The sequence below is a fragment of the Punica granatum genome, chromosome 4 (genome assembly GCF_007655135.1).
Source record: "Punica granatum isolate Tunisia-2019 chromosome 4, ASM765513v2, whole genome shotgun sequence".
Lineage (NCBI taxonomy): Eukaryota > Viridiplantae > Streptophyta > Magnoliopsida > Myrtales > Lythraceae > Punica > Punica granatum.
The window spans coordinates 12499506-12521308 of NC_045130.1; the positions used below are offsets into that span (position 1 = coordinate 12499506).

The 21803-nt window shown below is 35.3% G+C and overlaps 2 protein-coding genes across 2 annotated transcripts; both read left to right on the forward strand.

Annotated features, from left to right (window-relative positions):
- Window positions 1-12308: 12308 nt before the first annotated feature.
- LOC116203202 (ubiquinol oxidase 2, mitochondrial-like) lies at window positions 12309-14843 on the forward strand. The gene is made up of 4 exons (XM_031534866.1): window positions 12309-12732; window positions 13338-13466; window positions 13799-14287; window positions 14400-14843. Exons 1-4 carry the CDS (start codon window positions 12367-12369, stop codon window positions 14457-14459), a joined length of 1044 nt encoding a protein of 347 aa, XP_031390726.1. The 5' UTR covers window positions 12309-12366; the 3' UTR covers window positions 14460-14843.
- Window positions 14844-19451: 4608 nt separating this feature from the next.
- LOC116205234 (ubiquinol oxidase 2, mitochondrial-like) lies at window positions 19452-21778 on the forward strand. Its single transcript, XM_031537762.1, has 4 exons — window positions 19452-19908; window positions 20521-20649; window positions 20939-21427; window positions 21550-21778. The coding sequence occupies exons 1-4, from the start codon at window positions 19543-19545 to the stop codon at window positions 21607-21609; spliced, it is 1044 nt and encodes a 347-aa protein (XP_031393622.1). The 5' UTR covers window positions 19452-19542; the 3' UTR covers window positions 21610-21778.
- The last annotated feature ends 25 nt before the right edge of the window (window positions 21779-21803 follow it).

Genomic DNA, 21803 nt, shown 5'->3' on the forward strand with positions numbered 1-21803 from the left:
GGACAGCAACGGATCAGCACAGAAGCGGAGAAACCTGAGCTGAAGTTCGGGTTGCAGAGGGCAGCGACCAGCAGTAGATTGAGCCTCAATCGGGACATAAAATCAACTCTGATCGGGACGAAATTTTGGCAGCGGCCTTGCGACTTTTGGCGCTAGGTTTTGAAGGGTCAGAATATTAATTGGAGCCGTCTAGGTGCTGTTTCTGATAGTTTTGTTATCCATCTCTTGTAGGCAACGAATTATTGGATTGTTGATCCGAGAGATTTTTCGGTTGAGATTGGTTGATCCAAAGGCTTGTGCTTGATGAACAAACAAAGTGTAATCACTATAGATATAGTGAAGTTGGATCAGAATCAGTACCGTGGTTTTTCCCATGTTGGAGTTTCTACATTAAAAATCTTAGTGTTATTCTATATGGAAATAGTGAAGTTGGGTTGGAGTTATTCCTGTAATTTTTCCCACATCGGAGTTTTAACATTAAAAATCTTGGTATTAATCTATCTTCCTTATTGTATATTTGAATTATATTTTGATCACACAAGACGAGAAAGAACAACTCGCTGCGTATTGGTGTTTGGTGATTCTTTCTCAACACATAGGTCGGGTGTGCATGTGCTCTCAGGCAAAACCAGCCCGCGTCATAAAAAAATGAACATGTGACGTAACTCGATACCCCGAGAAGTAATTTATCGCACTCTCATGCACAAACTGATCATTCAAAATTGATAAAATAAACTGAAAAGGTCTACCATCTCTTTCTTTCCTATGTGATCATGCTGGATTTAAACTTGAAAATTTGCAACGTTAGTGTTAATTTCATCTAAACGCGCAAATTCACCTTTTAAAGCAATCGAGTATTTTGAAATCATGCAGAGAGCTCATACCGACATGCTTCGACGAGTTGAGAAAATTTCATTCTTTTAATTTTCCCAACGGAGGGACTATAAATTCATGAGCTAACCTTGAATAGCCACCTGACCCAGCGCCCGCTTTGCGGGCTATAATACTAGTGTTAATTCGAAAGATCTCAAAATATATAACAAAGTAGAATCAAGTCAAATGTGTTTACACGCTCATTCAATAACTAATACTCTTCAATGCACATAACGAGATAAGACTTACCAAAAAATATATAACAATGTAGAACCACCAAAAAATTTCTCAAATCCACCACGCTTTTAGAAAATAATCTCATCGTCACAATAAAGTTATGTTTATGCCTTTGTGTCTGGCAGATAATAAGTAAGTTTTTGGCCAATACTTAACTCGTTGACAAGCAAAAGTAAGACTAACCAACCTTTAAATAAGAGCAAATATTCCGTGGATATTACTGAGTTACTTAGTTGGGTAATACCAAACTAGAATATCTAAAAGTGAAAAATTAGCCCAACAATGGGTCCACAAATTTTAACGTAAAAATATTTTGATTGGTAAAGTGGATGACTAATACTCAATTAATAATTTCCCTGACTTAAAGAGGAAATGACCTTAGCCCGAAATCTATCTTTTGCCCCTGCAACTTATTGGTATGTATTAATTTTTTGGCCAAATTGATATATATTAATTAATTACTATATATATATATAATTAATATAATAGCCTTCTTGCTTCCCAAGAAAAATTCTCTGGAGGCGCCTTTCCAATTTTATTGTTGCTTGTTTTCGATAATCATTTTTAGTGACTTTTCAGGATGCATAAGTTTATACCTTTGTGTCTGGCGGATAATAAGTATATTTTTGGCCAATACTTAACTCGTTGACAAGCAAAAGTAAGACTAACCAACCTCCACATAAGAGCAAATATTCCGTGGATATTACTGAGTTACTTAGTTGTATAATACCAAACTAGAATGTCTAAAAGTGAAAAATTAGCCCAACAACGGGACCACAAATTTTCATGTATAAATATTTTGACTGGTAAAGTGGATGAGTAATACTCAATTAATAATTTCCCTGCCATAAGAGGAGATGACCTTAGCCCGAAATCTGTCTATTGCCCCGACAACTTATTGGTATGCATTAATTTTTTGGCCAAATTGATATAAATTAATTAATTACTATATATAAAAAAATTAATATAATAGCCTTCATGCTTCCCAAGAAAAATTTTCTCGATCCGCCTTTCCATTTTTATAGTCAATTTTTTTCGATAATCATTTTTAGTGACTTTTCAGGAAACACAAGTTTATGACTTTGTGTCTGGCGGATAATAAGTATGTTTTTGGCAAATACTTAACATCCACAAGTTTATGACTTTGTGTTAACCAACCTCTACATAAGACCAAATATTCCGTGGATGTTACTGAGTTACTTAGTTGTGTAATACCAAACTAGAATGTCTAAAAGTGAAAAATTAGCCCAACAACGGATTCACAAATTTTCACGTATAAATATTTTGATTGGTAAAGTGGATTAGTAATAAACAATTAATAATTTCCCTGACATAAGAGGTGATGACCTTAGCCCGAAATCTACCTTTTGCCCGTGCAACTTATTGGTATGTATTAATATTTTGACCAAATAGATATATATTAATTAATTACTATATATAAAAATATTAATTTAATAGCCTTCTTGCTTCCCAAGAAAAACTCACTGGAGCCGCCTTTCCATTTTTAAAGTCACTTTTTTTCGATAATCTTTTTTACTGACTTTTCAGGATGCACAAGTTTATGCCTTTGTGTCTACCGGATAATAAGTACGTTTTTGGACAATACTTAACTTGTTGACAAGCAAAAGTAAGACTAACAAACCTCTACATAAGAGCAAATATTCCGTGGATATTATTGAGTTACTTAGCTGTGTAATATCGAACTAGAATGTCTAAAAGTGAAAAATTAGCCAAACAACGGGACCACAAATTTTCACGTATAAATATTTTGATTGGTAAAGTGGATTAGTAATACTCAATTAATAATTTCCCAGACATAAGAGGATATGACCATAGCCTGTAATCTATCTTTTGCCCCAGCAATTTATTGGTATGCATTAATGTTTTGGCCAAATTGAGATATATTAATTAATTACTATATATAAAAAAAAATTAATATAATAGCCTTCTTGCTTCCCAAGAAAAATTCTCTGGAGGCGCCTTTCCATTTTTATTGTCACTTTTTTTCGAAAATCATTTTTAGTGACTTTTCACGATGCACAAGTTTATGCCTTTGTGTCGGGCAGATAATAAGTATGTTTATGGCCAATACTTAACTCGTTGACAAGTAAAAGGAAGACTAACCAACTTCCACATAAGAACAAATATATCGTGGATATTATTGAGTTACTTAGTTGTGTAATAGCAAACTAGAATGTCTAAAAGTGAAAAATTAGCCCAACAACGAGTCCACAAATTTTCACTTATAAATATTTTCATTGGTAAAGTGGATGAGTAATACTCAAATAATAATTTCCCAGACATAAGAGGTGATGACCTTAGCCCGAAATCTATCTTTTGCCTCTGCAACTTATTCGTATGTATTAATTTTTTGGCCAAATTGATATATATTAATTAATTAGTATATAAAAAAAATTAACATAACAACCTTTTTGCTTCCCAAGAAAAATTCTCTGGAGGCGCCTTTCCATTTTTATAGTCACCTTTTTTCGATAGTCATTTTTAGTGAATTTTGAGGATGCATAAATTTATGTCATTGTGTCTGGCGGATAATAAGTATGTTTTTGGCCAATACTTCACTCGTTGACAAGCAAAAGTAAGACTAACCAACCTCTACATAAGACCAAATATTCCGTGGATATAACTGAGTTACTTAGTTGTGTAATACCAAACTATAATGTCTAAAAGTGAAAAATCAGACCAACAACGGGTACACAAATTTTCAAATATAAATATTTTGATTAGTAAAGTGGATGAGTAATACTCAATTAATAATATCCCTGACATAAGAGGAGATGACCTTAGCCCAAAATCTATCTTTTGCCCACGCAACTTATTGGTATGTATTAATTTTTTGGCCAAATTGATATATATTAATTAATTACTATATATAAAAAAATTAATATATAAGCCTTCTTGCTTCCCAAGAAAAATTTTCTGGATCCGCCTTTCCATTTTTACAGTCACGTTTTTTCGATAATCATTTTTAGCGTCTTTTCAGGATACACAAGTTTATGCCTTTGTGTTTGGCAGATAATAAGTATGTTTTATGCAAATACTTAACTCGTTGACAAGCAAAAGTAAGACTAACCAACCTCTTCATAAGACCAAATATTTCGTGGATATTATTGAGTTACTTAGTTGTGTAATACCAAACTAGAATATCTAAAAGTGAAAAAGTAGCCCAACAACGGTGATTGGTAAAGTGGATGAGTAATACTCAATTAATAATTTCCCTGACATAAGAGGTGATGACCTTAGCCCGAAATCTATCGTTTGCCCCTGCAACTTGTTGGTATGCATTAATGTTTTGGCCAAATTGAGATATATTAATTAATTACTATATATAAAAAATTCATATAATAGCCTTCTCGCTTCCATAGAAAAATTCTCTGGAGCCGCCTTTCCATTTTTATAGTCACTTTTTTTTTTATAATCGTTTGTACTGACTTTTCAAGATGCACAAGTTTATACCTTTGTGTTTGGCGGATAATAAGTATGTTTTTGGCAAATACTTAACTTGTTGACAAGCAAAAGTAAGACTAACCAACCTTTACATAAGACCAAATATTCCATGGATATTACTGAGTTACTTAGTTGTGTAATACCAAACTAGAATGTCTAAAAGTGAAAAATCAGCCCAACAACGGGTCCATAAATTTACACCAATAAATATTTTGATTGGTAAAGTGGATGAGTAATACTCAATTAATAATTTCCCTAATGTAAGAGGTGATGACCTTAGTCCAAAATCTATCTTTTGCCCCTGCAACTTATTGGTTTGTATTAACTTTTTGGCCAAATTGATATATATAAATTAATTACTATATATATATATAAATTAATATAATAGCTTTCTTGCTTCCCAAGAAAATTTCTCTGGAGACGCCTTTCCATTTTTATAGTCGCTGTTTTTCGATAATCATTTTTAGTGACCTTGTAGGATGCACAAGTTTATGCCTTTGTGTCTGGCGGATAATAAGTACGTTTTTTGCCAATACTTAATTCGTTGACAATCAAAAGTAAGACTAACCAACCTCTACATAAGAGCAGATATTCCGTGGATATTATTGAGTTACATCGTTGTGTAATACCGAACTAGAATGTCTAAAAGTGAAAAATTAGCCCAACAACGGGTCCACAAATTTTCACGTATAAATATTTTGATTGGTAAAGTGGATGAGTAATACTCAATTAATAATTTCCATGACATAAGAGGAGATGACCTTAGCCCGAAATCTATCTTTTGCCCCTGCAACTTATTGGTATGTATTAATTTTTTGGCCAAATTGATTAATAATAATTAATTACTATATTTTAAAAAATAATAATATAATAGCCTTCTTGCTTCCCAAGAAAAATTTTCTCGATCCGCCTTTCCATTTTTATTGTCACTTTTTTTCGATAATCATTTTTAATGACTTTTCAGGATGCACAAGTTTATGCCTTTGTGTTTGGCGGATAACAAGTTTGTTTTTGGCCAATACTTAACTCGTTGACAAGCGAAAATAAGACTAACCAACCTCTACATAAGACCAAATATTCCATGGATATAACTGAGTTACTTAGTTGTGTAATACCAAACTATAATATCCAAAAGTGAAAAATTACCCAACAACGGGTCCACAAATTTTCAAGTATAAATATTTTGATTAGTAAAGTGGATGAGTAATACTAAATTAATAATTTCCCAGACATAAGAGGTGATGACCTTAGCTTGAAATCTATCTTTTTCCTCTACAACTTATTGGTTTGTATTAATTTTTTGACCAAATTGATATATATTAATTAATTACTATATTTTAAAAAAATTAATATAATGGCCTTCTTGCTTCCCAAGAAAAGTTCTCTGGAGGCGCCTTTCCTATTTTATAGTCACTTTTTTTCGATAATCATTTTTAGTGACTTTTCAGGATGCACAAGTTTAAGCCATTGTGTCTGGCGGATAATAAGTATGTTTTTGGCCAATACTAAACTCATTGACAAGGAAAAGTAAGACTAACCAACCTCTACATAAGAGCAAACATTCCGTGGATATTACTGAGTTACTTAGTTTTTTAATACCAAACTAGAATGTCTAAAAATGGAAAATTAGCCCAACAACGGATCAATAATTTTTCACGTATAAATATTTTGATTGGTAACGCGGACGAGTAAAACTCAATTAATAATTTCCTTGACATAAAAGGAGATGACCTTAGCTCAAAATCTATCTTTTGCCCCTGCAACTTATTGGTATGTATTAATTTTTTGGCCAAATTGATATATATTAATTAATTACTATATATATAAAAAAATAATATAATAGCCTTCTTGCTTCCCAAGAAAAATTCTCTGGAGGAGCGTTTCCATTTTTATTGTCACTATTTTTCAATAATCATTTTTAGTGACTTTTCAGGATGCACAAGTTTATGCCTTTGTGTCTTGCGGATAATAAGTATGTTTTTGGCCAATACTTAACTCGTTGACAAGCAAAAGTAAGACTAACCAACCTCTACATAAGAGCAAATATTCTGTGGATATTACTGAGTTTCTTAGCTGTGTAATACCAAACTAGAATGTCTAAAAGTGAAAAATTAGCCCAATAACGGCTCCACAAATTTTCAGGTATAAATATTTTGATTGGTAAAGTGGATGAGTAACACTCAATTAATAATTTCCTTGACATAAGAGGAGATGACCTTAGCTCGAAATCTATCTTTTGCCCCAGCAATTTATTGGTATGTATTAGTTTTTTGGCCAAATTGATATATATTAATGAATTACTATATATATAAAAAATTAATATAACCGCTTTCTTGCTTCCAAAGAAAAATTCTCTGGATGTGCCTTTCCATTTTTATTATCTCTTTTTTTCGATAATTATTATTAGTGATTTTTCAGGATGCACAAGTTTATGCCTTTGTGTTTGGCGGATAATAAGTATATTTTTGGCCAATACCTAACTCGTTGACAAGCAAAAGTAAGACAAATCAACCTCTACATAAGAACAAATATTCCATGGATATTACTGAGTTACTCAGTTTTGTAATACCAAACTAGAATGTCTAAAAGTAAAAAATTAGCCCAACAACGGGATCACAAATTTTCACGTATAAATATTTTGATTGGTAAAGTGGATGAGTAACACTCAATTAATAATTTCCCTGACATAAGAGGATATGACTTTAGCCCGAAATCTATCTTTTGCCCTGCAACTTAATGGTATGTATTAATTTTTTGGCCAAATTGATATAAATTAATTAATTACTATATATATAAAAAATTATTATAATAGCCTTCTTGTTTCTCATGAAAAATTCTCTGGAGGCGCCTTTCCATTTTTATATTAACTTTTTTTCGATAATCATTTTTAGTGACTTTTCATTATGCACAAGTTTGTGTCTTTGTGTCTAGCGGATAATAAGTATGTTTTTGGCCAATACTTAAGTCGTTGACAAGCAAAAGTAAAACTAACCAACCTCCACATAAGAGCAAATATTCCGTGGATATTACTGAGTTACTTAGTTGTGTAATACCAAACTAGAATGTCTAAAAGTGAAAAATTAGCCCAACAAGGAGTCCACAAATTTTCACGTATAAATATTTTGATTGGTAAAGTGGATGAGTAATACTCAATTAATAATTTCCCTAACATAAGAGGAGATGACCTTAGCCCGAAATCTATCTTTTGCCCCTACAACTTATTGGTATGTATTAATCTTTTGGCCAAATTGATATATATTAATTAATTACTATATATATAAAAAATTAATATAACAGCCTTGTTGTTTCCCAAGAAAAAATTCTGGATCCGCCTTACCATCTTTATAGTCACTTTTTTTCTATAATCATTTTGAGTGACTTTTCAGGATGCACAAGTTTATGCCTTTTTATCTGGCGGATAATAAGTATATTTTTTGCCAATGCTTAACTCGTTGACAAGCAAAAGTAAGGCTAACCAACCTCTACATAAGAGCAAATATTCCGAGGATATTGCTGAGTTACTTAGTTGTGTAATACCAAACTAGAATATCTAAAAGTGAAAAATTAGCCCTAAAACGGGTCCACAAATTTTCACGTATAAATATTTTGATAGGTAAAGTGGATGAGTAATATTCAATTAATAATTTCCTTGACATAAGAGGAGATGATCTTAGCCCGAAATCTATCTTTTGCCCCTGCAACTTATTGGTATGTATTAATTTTTTGGCCAAATTGATATATATTAATTAATTACTAAATATAATAAAAATTAATATAATAGCCTTCTTGCTTCCCAAGAAAAATTCTCTGGTGCCGCCTTTCCATTTTTATAGTCACTTTTTTACGATAATCATTTTTAGTGACTTTTCAGGATGCACAAGTTTATGCCTTTTTGTCTGGCGGATAATAAGTATATTTTTGGCCAATGCTTAACTCGTTGACAAGCAAAAGTAAGGCTAACCAACCTCTACATAAGAGCAAATATTCCGAGGATATTGCTGAGTTACTTAGTTGTGTAATACCAAACTAGAATATCTAAAAGTGAAAAATTAGCCCTAAAACGGGTCCACAAATTTTCACGTATAAATATTTTGATTGGTAAAGTGGATGAGTAATACTCAATTAATAATTTCCCTGACATAAGAGGAGATGACCTTAGCCCGAAATCTATCTTTTGTCCCTTCAACTTAGGGGTATTTACTTAAAATGACCCATGATTTGCCCGTTTTGTCAAATCTATCATATACTTTTTTTTGTCAAATCTATCTCATGGTTTACTTTTTGCATAAAATCTATCTCGGCGTTATCTTTTTCGTCGACATCTAACGGCTGTGCTGACGTGGGGCCTATGTGGCAAGTGTGCCCCACTATCTCTCCACGTGCCACGTCAACACGGCCGTTAGATGTTGACGGAAAAGATGACGCCGTAATAGATTTGATACAAAAAGTAAACCATGGGATAGATTTGACAAAAAAAAAGGATAAATTTGACAAAATGGACAAACCATAGGCCATTTTTAGGTAAAAATCCATACAACTTATTGGTATGTATTAATTTTTTGGCCAAATTGATATATATTAATTAATTACTATATATAAAAATTTGAAATAATAGCCTTTTTGCTTCCCAAGAAAAATTCTCTGGATCCGCCTTTTCATTTTCATAGTCACTTTTTTTCGATAATTATTTTTATTGACTTTTTAGGATGCACAAAATGTCCCTAACCGCCTAAGCCATAAACCCAAATTATCAAAACGCCCTTATCATTTCTGCAGCTTTTCGAAAATTAGATGATCGCGAATCTCGAAAAGACGCATAAATAACTGTGTTTTGTGCTTTAGATGTGGTAGTTCTGCATTCCAGCTATATTATATTTGTGCTACGTAAATTATCTTTCACAAAATTGAAATGAGAATACATATTGATTTTCAAGAAAACTATGCTTATATTAAACGCAGACGACTATATGAGAAAGCGTGTTCCTAATACATAAGGCAATATATTGATCAAATACGGACCCCCCTGACCTAACCAATAATCGTCTACAATTACACCATCGTATACCTATCCGAACCTTCCAACGCTTTATTAATACACCGCAATCTATGATATTTGTAGAAAGATTATCCCACATGGTAAAATTAAAGAGAAATTCATGGCTTTTAAGAGATTGGATATTGTTGAGAGTACTAATCCCACATGAAAAAATGCATAAATATCCATAAGTTTATATGAGACTTAGGTACCACTACTTATAAGTTTGATCTTTTAAGTGGGTATGGGTCCAACCCGTATAAACCCAATGAAAATTCAATATGATATCAGAACGCATGTTACGCGTATGAGGGCCACGAGCGGGCGCACCTACGGCATGCCAGGCCAAATATGTTCGAGTACAGCCAAGAGTGCGCCTCATGTAAGTCCCCATCGCTCAAGCACTAAAGATGAACCTGACTCGAGATCAGTTGTTAGCGAATATTTAAGGGCACGTCGATGTCTGTTATTGAGAGCTGGTATTTAAGGGCACGTGACAACGTGTCAGTAAAAATGGACCACACGTTGTACGTGAGGGCCGGTATTGAGAGTATTAATCCTATATGGAAAAAATTTAGGAATATCTATAAGTTTATATAAGGTTTAGGGTCATATCCACTTATAAGTTCAAGCTAATAAGTTGTGATATCAAATAGAAATTCAATAGGTACCATAATGTACTAGCTCAAGCTTTTGGGTTGGACATGAACTCAATAACTTATAGAACTAGTGGAATTTTACATGGAATTAAAGCTGGTTAGGCTTTCGAGGGCTCATGTGGAGACTCACAACACACCTAGCCCGAGTGTGGAACTTGTGACCAATGAAATTCCGAGTCCGAAAGTGGAAGCCCTACTTGTAATTGGTTTGACCCCTGTCGCCTGAGTGTGAAAAAGGAAGTCCACCTCGAGGTAATTCCAATCTGAGTTTGGAAGAGATGAGAGCCTAACTTGAAGTAAGTTGTTGAGAGCGGGTATTTAAATATCCACATGGCACGCGTAGGTATAAGGGTAAGAAATATCATACGATGTCACGTGAGGGCGAGTATTGAGGGACTATCCCACAAGAAAAAAATAAAAGAAATCCACGGACTTATAAAAAATTAAGTACCTTAACTTACTGGTTCGAACTTTTGAATTGAAAATGATTCAATAACCTATACCTAGTGTAATTTTACATGGATTCATATCAGCTTTTGGGTACTCAATCTCTAAAATGCTTATGGATTTTTCTTTTAGTTTTTCACGGGATAATTTCTCAACAATATTATAGCATCATAGATAACCCTTTCCTCTTTCCTCGGGCTACTACTGTCCAAATTGCAATATTTATGCGTAATGGAGTTGAGTCTTGTCCTGGCGAGTCAGAAGAGAAAAGAGGACATTTTGGTCAAAACGGAACTCCTAGGATTTGGGCGGCGCAGCAAAAATTACGGCAGTGCCCTTTTCTTTCTTCCCAAGTATTGCTCTTAGGAATGGGAACTGTGCAGATATTGTACGGATATCATAAGATTTGTAACCGCACCGTGATCTACCGTGATCTAAAATCGTACACCGTATTCGCATCACATCTGCTGCGATTTTGAAAATCAAAATCCATATCTGCACCCTTAAAAATTCATGGTTATCCGTACCGCACCGGACCGCTAAAATAAGTTTAAAAAAATTAAGAAAAACATAACAATTAAAGAAATAAATAAAATCATTAATAAAAATTATCCATAAATTAGCATTATGTCTCTATAATTCATTAGTTTTTATTAAATTGATTAAGAAATCAAGCGAGACTAAGATTGGATTTGGAAAATGGGTTGAAATATTAGTTTAATTTACATGTTCAGAAACATAAAGGTTGCGGTGCGATTTTTATTCACAACTTTTTTTTTATTAAAACTATATCCGCGCCGTACCACTGTGATTTTTGAAAATAAAAACTATATCTGTACCATAATCACTTGATATGGTTATATGGTGCACAAAATAATGCGATTATCTTCATATATGGTTTTTAGCCAACACCTTTGTCATCCCTAATCACCCTGTCTAATTGGAGGAAATCAAGCAAGCTGTCCAATACCATGCCAAGTGCGCTCGTGTCTCATCCATGTCATCACCAGCCAACTCATACATAAATCTGAACAGTTATCGTATGATTGTAGAACACAAATAATACAGTAAGCATCAAAACAATTTCGTTAAATACTCAGGATAGATTTGCACTGGGCATATCCCGTTTGGTTTCTAAAATTTTTTTAACTCTACTTCATTTATCTTCAATTCAACAATACAATTATTATTTTTTCCTTTTTCTTCAATTTTTTTAACAATTCAATTCAATTTTTAATATTAAATTTTCTCGATTATTCATTACTTTTTTCACAATTCAACAACACAATCATTATTTTTTCTTAACTATAAATTACTTTTTCATACTTTTTTTATCATAATTCAACAATATAATTATTATAAATTAATTAAAATCAAAATTCAACTTTTGAACTCTAAAATTAAACATAACTTTATGAGGTTTCGTGTACGATTGAACGTATCCGTGGTCAACGACAAGTCAGTTGAGACAATAGGTTCCGTACAGAATCAAAGCCGCACCGCCAAACAGTATGAAATTGGACCGTGGGGCCCACAAGCCGCCGCTATAAAAACCCGCCTAAAACCCTTCGTGATATAACCATAAGGTCTTCTGAAACGTCTTTGAGACACATCCTCATAAACCCTCCCACATTCTAGCGTCGGACGAAGATGATGATGATCGGCCGCAACTGTGGCAGGCTGGCCGTGGCAGGCCAGCGCCTCTTCACCACAGCGGCCCTCCGTGGCGTTTCGAGCCGGGCTGCTCAGCTGAATTCGCAGCTGTTGGCTGGACTTGTTCGCAGCACAATGACGGTTTCGTGGGCTAGGGCTCCTGCGAACAGGCTGAGGAATGAGAGCACGCTTGCTCTCGTGGACCGGGCCAACCATCCGCACAGACCTGATGAGAAGGTGGCGGAAGAAGCTGGATTGGCTGGAGCAGGCGGTGAAGAGAAAGGGATCGTGAGCTATTGGGGCATATCGCCGGTTAAGGTCACCAAGGAAGATGGAACCGAATGGAAATGGAACAGTTTCAGGGTATTGAGCTAACTTCATTGGTTCTCTCTCTCTCTCTCTCTCTCTCTCTCTCTTTATCTGTTAAATCGTGTGAATTTATTTTGATCTGAATTTTGTTTGTATGAAATGCTTCAGGATTAATTATGGTTAGAGGGAGGCCGAGGGGGGGCTGTGGAGGATGCAGCCGTGTGATTATCTTTGCAAGAAGAAAGAAATTTTTTTGGCGAAAAGTTTGTTTTCGCCCCGAAGACTCCGGTTTTCTCATAAAAGTGGGTATTTGTATAATATCAGATGGTACGGTGAAACTTTGAGATTTTTTCGATTTGATTAGGCATAGATTTATCTGAAGAAGGCACTGTCGACATGCAAGAGCCTTTCATTAATTGAGATTTTGGGGTATGCATTTCACTTGAGTTTCAAACACGTCCGCGAACATCATCAAGTAACTCATGTATATTGCTCGTATGTCTATCCTTTACATCATAACAGTCCGATGATCGGCTAGAATAATGTTAGATTCATCTTTATATCCCTGGCATATTGGACTTTTTGTGTCAATGTGAGATGGTCTGTGAGGCTGATGAATGCTTTGTTTTGGTGGGTGTTTGTGGATGTGTGAATTGAAGCCATGGGAAACATACAAAGCGGACCCGTCGATTGATCTGAAGAAACACCATGCCCCCTTGACCTTCTTGGACAAGCTGGCCTATTGGACTGTCAAAGCCATAAGATACCCGACTGACATTTTCTTTCAGGTAACCAGTTTTGTTTTGACATATGAGGTGGATATTTTGATTTATTTGACTAGTTCAAAGGTAGTCGTCATCGTTTATTGTTACAGAGATTCTGTTTGATCTGATTAAATGTGGTGAACAATAGTTTTGGGATGTGTAGCGCCAAGAAATTCGGTACATTAACAATCCGTTTAAAATTTAGTTGATCATACATATATATGGTTGGTGATGTTGCTAATGTATCTATGATATGATCGAATGGGAAATATAGGATTTTTGCTGAAATTTTACGAGTTTCTTAGCATTTGTATAGCTTTGAGAACGTATGATTATCCTCTCCATACATGCATCAGAGAAGGTATGGTTGCCGAGCAATGATGCTCGAGACAGTGGCTGCGGTGCCCGGGATGGTAGGTGGGATGCTGCTGCACTGCAAGTCCCTGCACAGGTTCGGGCACAGCGGAGGATGGATCAAGGCCCTGCTGGAGGAGGCCGAGAACGAGCGCATGCACCTCATGAGCTTCATGGAGGTCTCCAAGCCCCGGTGGTATGAACGGGCCCTCGTGTTTGCAGTGCAGGGCGTCTTCTTCAATGCCTACTTCCTCGGGTACATGATCTCCCCCAAGTTTGCGCACTGTGTGGTCGGGTACCTAGAGGAGGAGGCCATCCACTCTTACACTGAGTTCCTCAAGGAGATTGACAATGGCAACATCGAGAACGTCCCTGCCCCTGCAATTGCTATTGATTACTGGCGCCTGCCCCCTGGTTCCACCCTCAGGGATGTCGTCATGGTGGTGAGGGCCGATGAGGCCCACCACCGTGACGTGAACCACTTTGCATCGGTAAGCTTTCTCACTGAAAGGATTCTTCGCATATAGTGAAGGATTTTTCCGCGGTCGAATATAGACTTTGTGGACTGTTTCTGAGTGGCTTTTGTTCTGATGAACTGCGCAGGACATACACTATCAGGGTCGCGTACTTAAGGTAGCTCCTGCTCCTATCGGGTATCACTGAGAGACGAGACGTGTTTGACACCAGAGAGTCAGCCAGTCGGTGTTATGTGTAATGGAAATATCGATTGTCTTCAATTGGGAAACATATATACCTTACTAAGTAAATGAATAACTCCCTTTCCTATAACATCGTAAATGTAAATACTGTTCCAAAGTTCACGATCACAAATTTCATCAACAGCAATCGAATCCAATAGAGTTGCTTGTGGTAATTGTACAACCTAGCTAGGAAGGAAAGCCCAACAGCTTTTGATTAATCTAGATTCGAGTTAGGTCAGGTTATTGAGGAATAAGCTCTCCCAATCATTAATTTTCTTCATTTACAATATTCGAATCGAAGACCTTACTTAAAAAGAAGAATTACTTAACCACTTGGACTAACCCACATTGGTATGTATTTATATAATTTTAAGCTAACTAGAATAGATTGTATTAAATATGGCGTGATATATTTATTTTTTCATTAATACTCAGTTTTGAAGGCCTATCATGTGAAAATCATTAAATGAGAAAATTTTAATGAGACCATGAAAGTTTATTTTAAAAATTAATTTATTAGATACAATATTCAATTGAAGGATACATTTTATTTTTAAATTTTTATCTTTGGAATTGTGGCAATTGAATCATTTTAGAAAAGCTGTGTATTAACATAAGGATTGATATTATTTAAATTTTAAGCATTTTATGTACATGAGTGTATGAAGATCCTTAGATGCCGACCTCCAATGGATTATCTAAGCTGAGGCGGGTCGACCCTAATAGACTGAGAATGGCCGGTCATTTTAGGATAATTTTTTTGAACTTTTGAGTTTTTACTGATGAATTTATAATTTTTTCTTTTACTTACAGAAATTTTAAAATATTATTTTCTAATTACGAACTTTTAAACTTTAATTATAAGTAAATTGAATAAATTAATATGATCATCTATAAAATATTTTCATACTATTTTTGAAAGATTTTTTTAATTTTGGTTTTCAATTTATTTATTTATTTTTCCATGACAAGAGAGGCCAATGTATCTAATACAATGAAATAGAAACTCTAATAGTTAAAAAATGAGTACTTGTACTTCCACTGAGTATCAAACCTGCAACATCTTGGTTGTCGGGTGTGGACTTGTGCCGGCTGCGCTACAACCACTTTAGCTATCAAACTTTTAATTTTAAATTTTAATATATTATATAATAAGATATAATGTAATATTTATATAATATCTTATGAGATACATTAACAAAATCTATCACCATATTATAAATTGGACGCAACATTTACAGGCAGTGTCTAATCTCAATATCAGAAAATTCTATATCATAAGGCGTGTGATGTGGACAAGGAAAACGAAAGAAAATGCAAACATGACCCATAAAAACCTCTTTTATAACCCGTGGATTTTCCCACATCCAATAGGAACGGGTTCTTGGCATCCTCATGAGGGCGAGACCTTTCCCATCATCAAGATGCCTCCTTTTTAGGACAAAATCATGAGAAACATGCGCAAGACAAACAATAGCTCTCGAATGGATCTTTTCGATATCGTGAAATGAGGACTAATTAGTTGAGTCGACCTTACTAGTTGGTCCTCCTAGTCAATCACATTCCTCAGTTGGAGTCTATCCACATAGATTTTAGACTTCATTATCGTGAGAATAAGTTCTTTACTTATACTTTCTTTTTGGCTTTTTAAACTGATAAATGCAGCAATCTATAAATATATTAATTTACCTTTTTATTTTTTTATCATGTCTGAAAATTTGTATATTTTATGAACAGCTAAAAAATTTTCTTTGCTTATTGAAGAAAAATAACATCATTTTCTTGCCTTACATATTGCTATCATTTATTTAATGAACATAAAATAATGTAATATTCTTAAATTTCGATTTAAATGTTAGCATAGATGCGAATCTTCCTGATAAAGAGGTACAAAATTCTCCTTGTTTACTTTTATTTTTTAATTAATGAAGAAAAATAATATCATTTCCTTTCATATTGTATTCCTTTCTTTAATGAAAAGACAATAATATAGTATTCTTAAATTTCAATTTTAATAAAATAACTTTAGTGATGCTTGCTAGTATATGAAAAAAATAAAGTAATCAATACGGATTATTTTTCTAATGATTACTTTTCTATGAAAAAATAATAAAATAAATAATTTTTTTTCTAATGATATATATGTTTCAAGTTTTCCATTTCAAATAATTATTTTTTAAACTTTTTAAATTTTTAATAAATGCATTTCGTACTATTCTACGCAATGCACGGATTCCATGCTGAATTATGCAAAAAGCATTGCTGTACTGATAATGATGCTTAGTTGGGCCAATTTAATTATAAGTGTATATATATTCTCAGAGCAACATGATATGGTAGATTTTCTTGGGAGGCTTCTGCCCATGTTCCTTGGTTTTGGGTAGAGATGGCCTCCTCCCATTTGCAATAACTTTTAATATCAATTTATAATAGTTCAACCAACGTGGATTATTTCAAGCAATTCGACACTTGTTGTCTTTAAGTAAGGTTTCGAATTTAAGTATTGTGAATGTAGAAAATCTATGCCGAAAGAATTTTATCCCCTTAGTAGGCCGACTCGGCTCGACTAGATTAGTCGGAGCACAATTGAGCTTTCCAAATATCAGGTTCATACTGAAAAAAAAATTTATAATATTTCAACCATATATTTATATAAAAAAAAATTCTAAGGTAAATATGTCATATATTATAAGGTTTTCATATTCCAATTATAAGATAAAGTAATATTCCTTTACTATCACCTTTACATTTTTGATCTTATAAAATGGGGCAAATTACGCTATATATCATGTGGTTTCATCACTACTTCAAATCTATCATATGCTTTTAAAATTATAAAAAATATTGCATGATTTACATTTTTTTCCAAATCTATCCCACCATTATATCTTGCGTCAATATTTAAAGGTCTAGCCATTGTGGCTCTTTACTTGGAATAGATTTGAGAAAAAAATTAAAACTATGTGATAGATTTGAGGAAAAAAACTAAAATCATATGATAAATTTGAGAAAAAAATTAAAATCATGGGATAAATTTAAAGCCTATTTATTTTTCATTAACGAAAAATTATAATGCCGAGATATATTTGAAAAAATTGTAAGACATGGGATATTTTTAAAATTTTTAAAAGTATAGGATAGATTTAAAAAAAAAGATGAAATCGTGGAATATGTAGTGTAAAAATCCTATAAAATATTCACAAAAATTTTGAAAATCCAATTCTGACTTTATAATAGCGCCAAAATTTCCATGAAACCCATGGATTATCATAAATTAGTTCTTAAATTATTTATAAAACGACAATTTGCTGAGAATTTTGAGATTATCGCCATATATTAAATGAAAAATAAACACTGTGTGGTGTTTGAACTTATGCTGTGATACCATGAGAAAATCTACAATGAGCACAACTCGTTCAGCCACAATCACCGAGTTACTTGAAAGTTACTTGAAAGCCAAGTTTGACTTCGAAGCCTACTGCATTCCATCGATGTTAACCATACTCAGACGACGGATCTTTTGTAAAAAAAAATCATGCAGCCATTGATATTGCAGGTAACCTTATCTTACATAATTAAAGGGACTAAGGTGGTGTTCGTTTTTACTTAAAATCAAGTGTTGTTATTTTATGAAATAAGTGCTTATTAATTAAGTTAATCTTTTTTGGTGGATATGTGTTGAAAATCTGAAATTCTATGATGTAATCAAGGAGTATATTTTGCAACGGTGACGCTCGGTAATCAGGAGATTCCAAGTTCGTTACTCGTTGTGAGACTATTCGTGCTTCTTTAACTATTCACCATTAGAATTTTTATTTTATTAGATTAGACTCATAAGTTGCTTGTATTTTATGTTGGGAAGTTTTTTTTTTCTTTTGATAAATAAGAAAACTTTATATAGGAAAGTTACTAGAAACAATAATAGGGATATTAGATCTTCATCCACTTGTATTATATCGTGGTGTAATGTTATACGTACAGTCAATATTATTTTTGGCAATTTGGTAATATGAGATCACGATGCGCCAGGCATAGCTCGCAATAGTATGTAGGGAAAGAATCAATAACAAGGGCATACAATAAGGTAAAGTTGTCAAAGAGTTTCTAGCTCGATCCACCCATCTTACGCGTGGCATCGTGGACGTGGAAGGTTCTAATATTGTCATAGCTTTCGTGATCGTCTCTGGCTGATACTTATAACTCAACTGTAGCTTAGGTAGCAGGGCAAAATGAGACCCGCCTCCTTTAAATCATTAGTTTATAACATCTCACCGTCTAACAGGGAAAAAAAAAAAAGCAAAAACGTAAGCAGACATTAGAAAATTGTCAACGTTACAAGCAAATTCAATGATCTTAGATCAAATCTGAACTTCTACGCAACTTTATTGATATATATATATATATATATATTAATTAGCATTATACATACATAAATAAAATACTCTTTGCTATAATAGCCACCGCATGTCATTCTTGCTCCCCAAGAAAAATTATGTGGAACCGCCTAGTCATAATTAGCTAGTCAAAAGAGGAAAGAGGGCATTTCTTTGGAATTGGAAGGTTCGTGCTACCTTTATTTGAAAGCCTTTCTTTCTCCCCAAGGATCGTTGGGCAAGGCAAAGCTGTCCAACACCATACTAAATGCACACGTGTCTCGTCCATGTCATCACCCGCCAACTCAGACCAACTCATATATACGCAAATTTGAAAAGTTATTGTATGGCCGTAGAACACCGAAACAACTGTGAAAGATATGCGCCGTTCATAGAAAGAATGCTCGGATTAAAGATTTGGGTATATTATGGTCAATGATTAACTGATTAATACAAGATCTGACCGTAGACGGCTAACCGTATAAAAAAAAAAATTAAATTGCCCGCAGACGGCTAACAGTATAAAATTGGAGTGTGGGACCCACAAGCCGTCGCTATAAAAACCTGCCTACAACCCTCATGCAGTCTTCGTGACATAACCAAAAAAGTCTTCTAAAACCTCTCCGAGACACATCCTCATAAACCCCTCCCACATTCTCGCGTCGGACGAAGATGATGATGATCGGCCGCAACGGTGGCAAGCTGGCCGCGGCGGGGCAGCGCCTCTTCACCACAGCTGCCCTGCGCGGCGTTTCGAGCGGGGCTGCTCCGCTCAAGACGCCGTGGCTGTTGGCTGGTCCTGCTCGCACGGTGACGGTTTCATGGGTTAGGGCTCCTCCGATCGGACTGAGGAATGGGAGCACGCTTGCTCTCGGCGACAGGGCTGAGCAGCCGCACAGATGTGATGAGAAGGCGGCTAGCGGAGCTGGATCGGCTGGAGCAGGCGGTGAAGAGAAAGGGATCGTGAGCTATTGGGGCGTATCTCCCGCCAAGGTCGCCAAAGAAGATGGAACCGAATGGAAGTGGCACTGTTTCAGGGTATTGGGCTAATTTCTTTCCTCCCATCTCTCTCCCTAGACTTAATATGTCATATTGCGTGAATTATTTTGATCTGAATTTTTTTTTGTATGAAATTCTTCAGGCTTAATTATTGTTACAAGGAGGCCGAGGGGTGGCTGAAGGATGCAGCCACGCGATTATCTTTGTCTAACAGAAAGAAAATTGTTCACTTTTTTGGTGAAATGTTAGTTTTCGCCCCGAATTTCACCTCGGCTTCGGTTTTCTCATGAAAGGGGTTGTATAATATCAGATGGTATGGTGAAACTTTGAGATTTTGTCGTTTTGATTAGGCAATAGATCTGATGAGGAAGGCAGGCTAGGATTTTCGACATACAAGAGTATTCATTCATCAACTGAGCTTTGGTATATGCATTTTGCTTGAGTTTCATACTCGAACATTAACATATATGTTGCTTGTAAGATGTATCCTTTACGTCGTAACAGTGATGATTTGCAAGAACATAACTCTGTTAATAGAATCCTTTACATGAACATCATATTACATATATGCATGGGACTTTTTGTGTCAATCTTATATGTTCTGTGCAACTGATGAATGTCTTGGTTTTGGTGGGTGTGGATGAACCAAAGCCATGGGAGACGTACGAAGCGGACCTGTCGATAGATCTGAAGAAACACCATGCCCCCTTGACCTTCTTGGACAGGCTGGCATTTTGGACTGTCAAAGCCATGAGATACCCAACCGATATTTTCTTTCAGGTAACCTGTTTTGTTTCGACATATAACGTGGATATTTTTAATTATTTGACCAGTTCAATGGTAATAATCATCATAAAATGTTAAAGAGATTCTCTGCTTTTAACAATCAATTTAAAAGTTAGTTGATCCTACCCAGGTATGCTGGTCATTTTTCACTAGTGTATTTATGATATGATCGAATAGGAAAATATCGGATGGTGAAACAGGATTTTTTCGCAGAAATTTGTCAAGTTTCTTGGTATCAGAATAACCCAAGGAAACATGCATAACAATCCTCTCCATGTAACAGAGAAGATATGGTTGCCGAGCAATGATGCTCGAGACAGTGGCTGCGGTGCCTGGGATGGTAGGTGGAATGCTGCTGCACTGCAAATCCCTGCGCAGGTTTGAGCACAGCGGAGGATGGATCAAGGCCCTGCTTGAGGAGGCCGAGAACGAGCGCATGCACCTCATGACCTTTATGGAGGTCTCCAATCCCCGGTGGTATGAGCGGGCCCTTGTGTTTGCAGTGCAGGGCGTCTTCTTCAATGCCTACTTCCTTGGGTACATGGTCTCTCCCAAGTTTGCGCACCGTGTGGTCGGGTACCTGGAGGAGGAGGCTATCCACTCTTATACCGAGTTCCTCAAGGAGCTGGACAATGGCAACATTGAGAACGTCCCTGCCCCTGCAATTGCTATTGATTACTGGCGCCTGCCCCCGGGTTCCACCCTTAGGGATGTCGTAATGGTGGTGAGGGCCGATGAGGCCCACCACCGTGACGTGAACCACTTTGCATCGGTAAGCTTTCTCATCCAAAAAGATTCTCTATAAGTTCTGAAGGATCTTCCAGTGGTCGAATTTAGATGTTCTATTTTTGGGGATTGTTCCTGATTGGCTTCTCTCATGATGAAACGTTGCAGGACATACGCTGTCAGGGTCGTGAGCTGAAGGAAGCTCCTGCTCCTATCGGGTATCACTGACAGAAGAGACCCCTTCGACACTAGGGAGTCGTCATTTTGTCTAGGGAAACATCTGAATGTGTTCAATTGAGAAACATCTATACCTTTCTAAGTAACGAGTAACTCCCATTGATGATTACTATGTTTTCCGATATCATTTTTAATAACTACTATCTGTGGTAACTGGAAATTGCCTCTTTTTCACTGAATAAAAG

Excerpts from the sequence above, each read along its gene's own strand:
- LOC116203202 (XM_031534866.1), top strand. The coding sequence starts at position 12,367 with ATGATGATGATCGGCCGCAACTGTGGCAGGCTGGCCGTGGCAGGCCAG. Across the intron at positions 13,467-13,798 it reads CGACTGACATTTTCTTTCAG|AGAAGGTATGGTTGCCGAGC; the intron begins GTAACCAGTTTT and ends TACATGCATCAG. Across the intron at positions 14,288-14,399 it reads ACGTGAACCACTTTGCATCG|GACATACACTATCAGGGTCG; the intron begins GTAAGCTTTCTC and ends TGAACTGCGCAG.
- LOC116205234 (XM_031537762.1), top strand. The coding sequence starts at position 19,543 with ATGATGATGATCGGCCGCAACGGTGGCAAGCTGGCCGCGGCGGGGCAG. Across the intron at positions 19,909-20,520 it reads GGAAGTGGCACTGTTTCAGG|CCATGGGAGACGTACGAAGC; the intron begins GTATTGGGCTAA and ends GATGAACCAAAG. Across the intron at positions 20,650-20,938 it reads CAACCGATATTTTCTTTCAG|AGAAGATATGGTTGCCGAGC; the intron begins GTAACCTGTTTT and ends TCCATGTAACAG.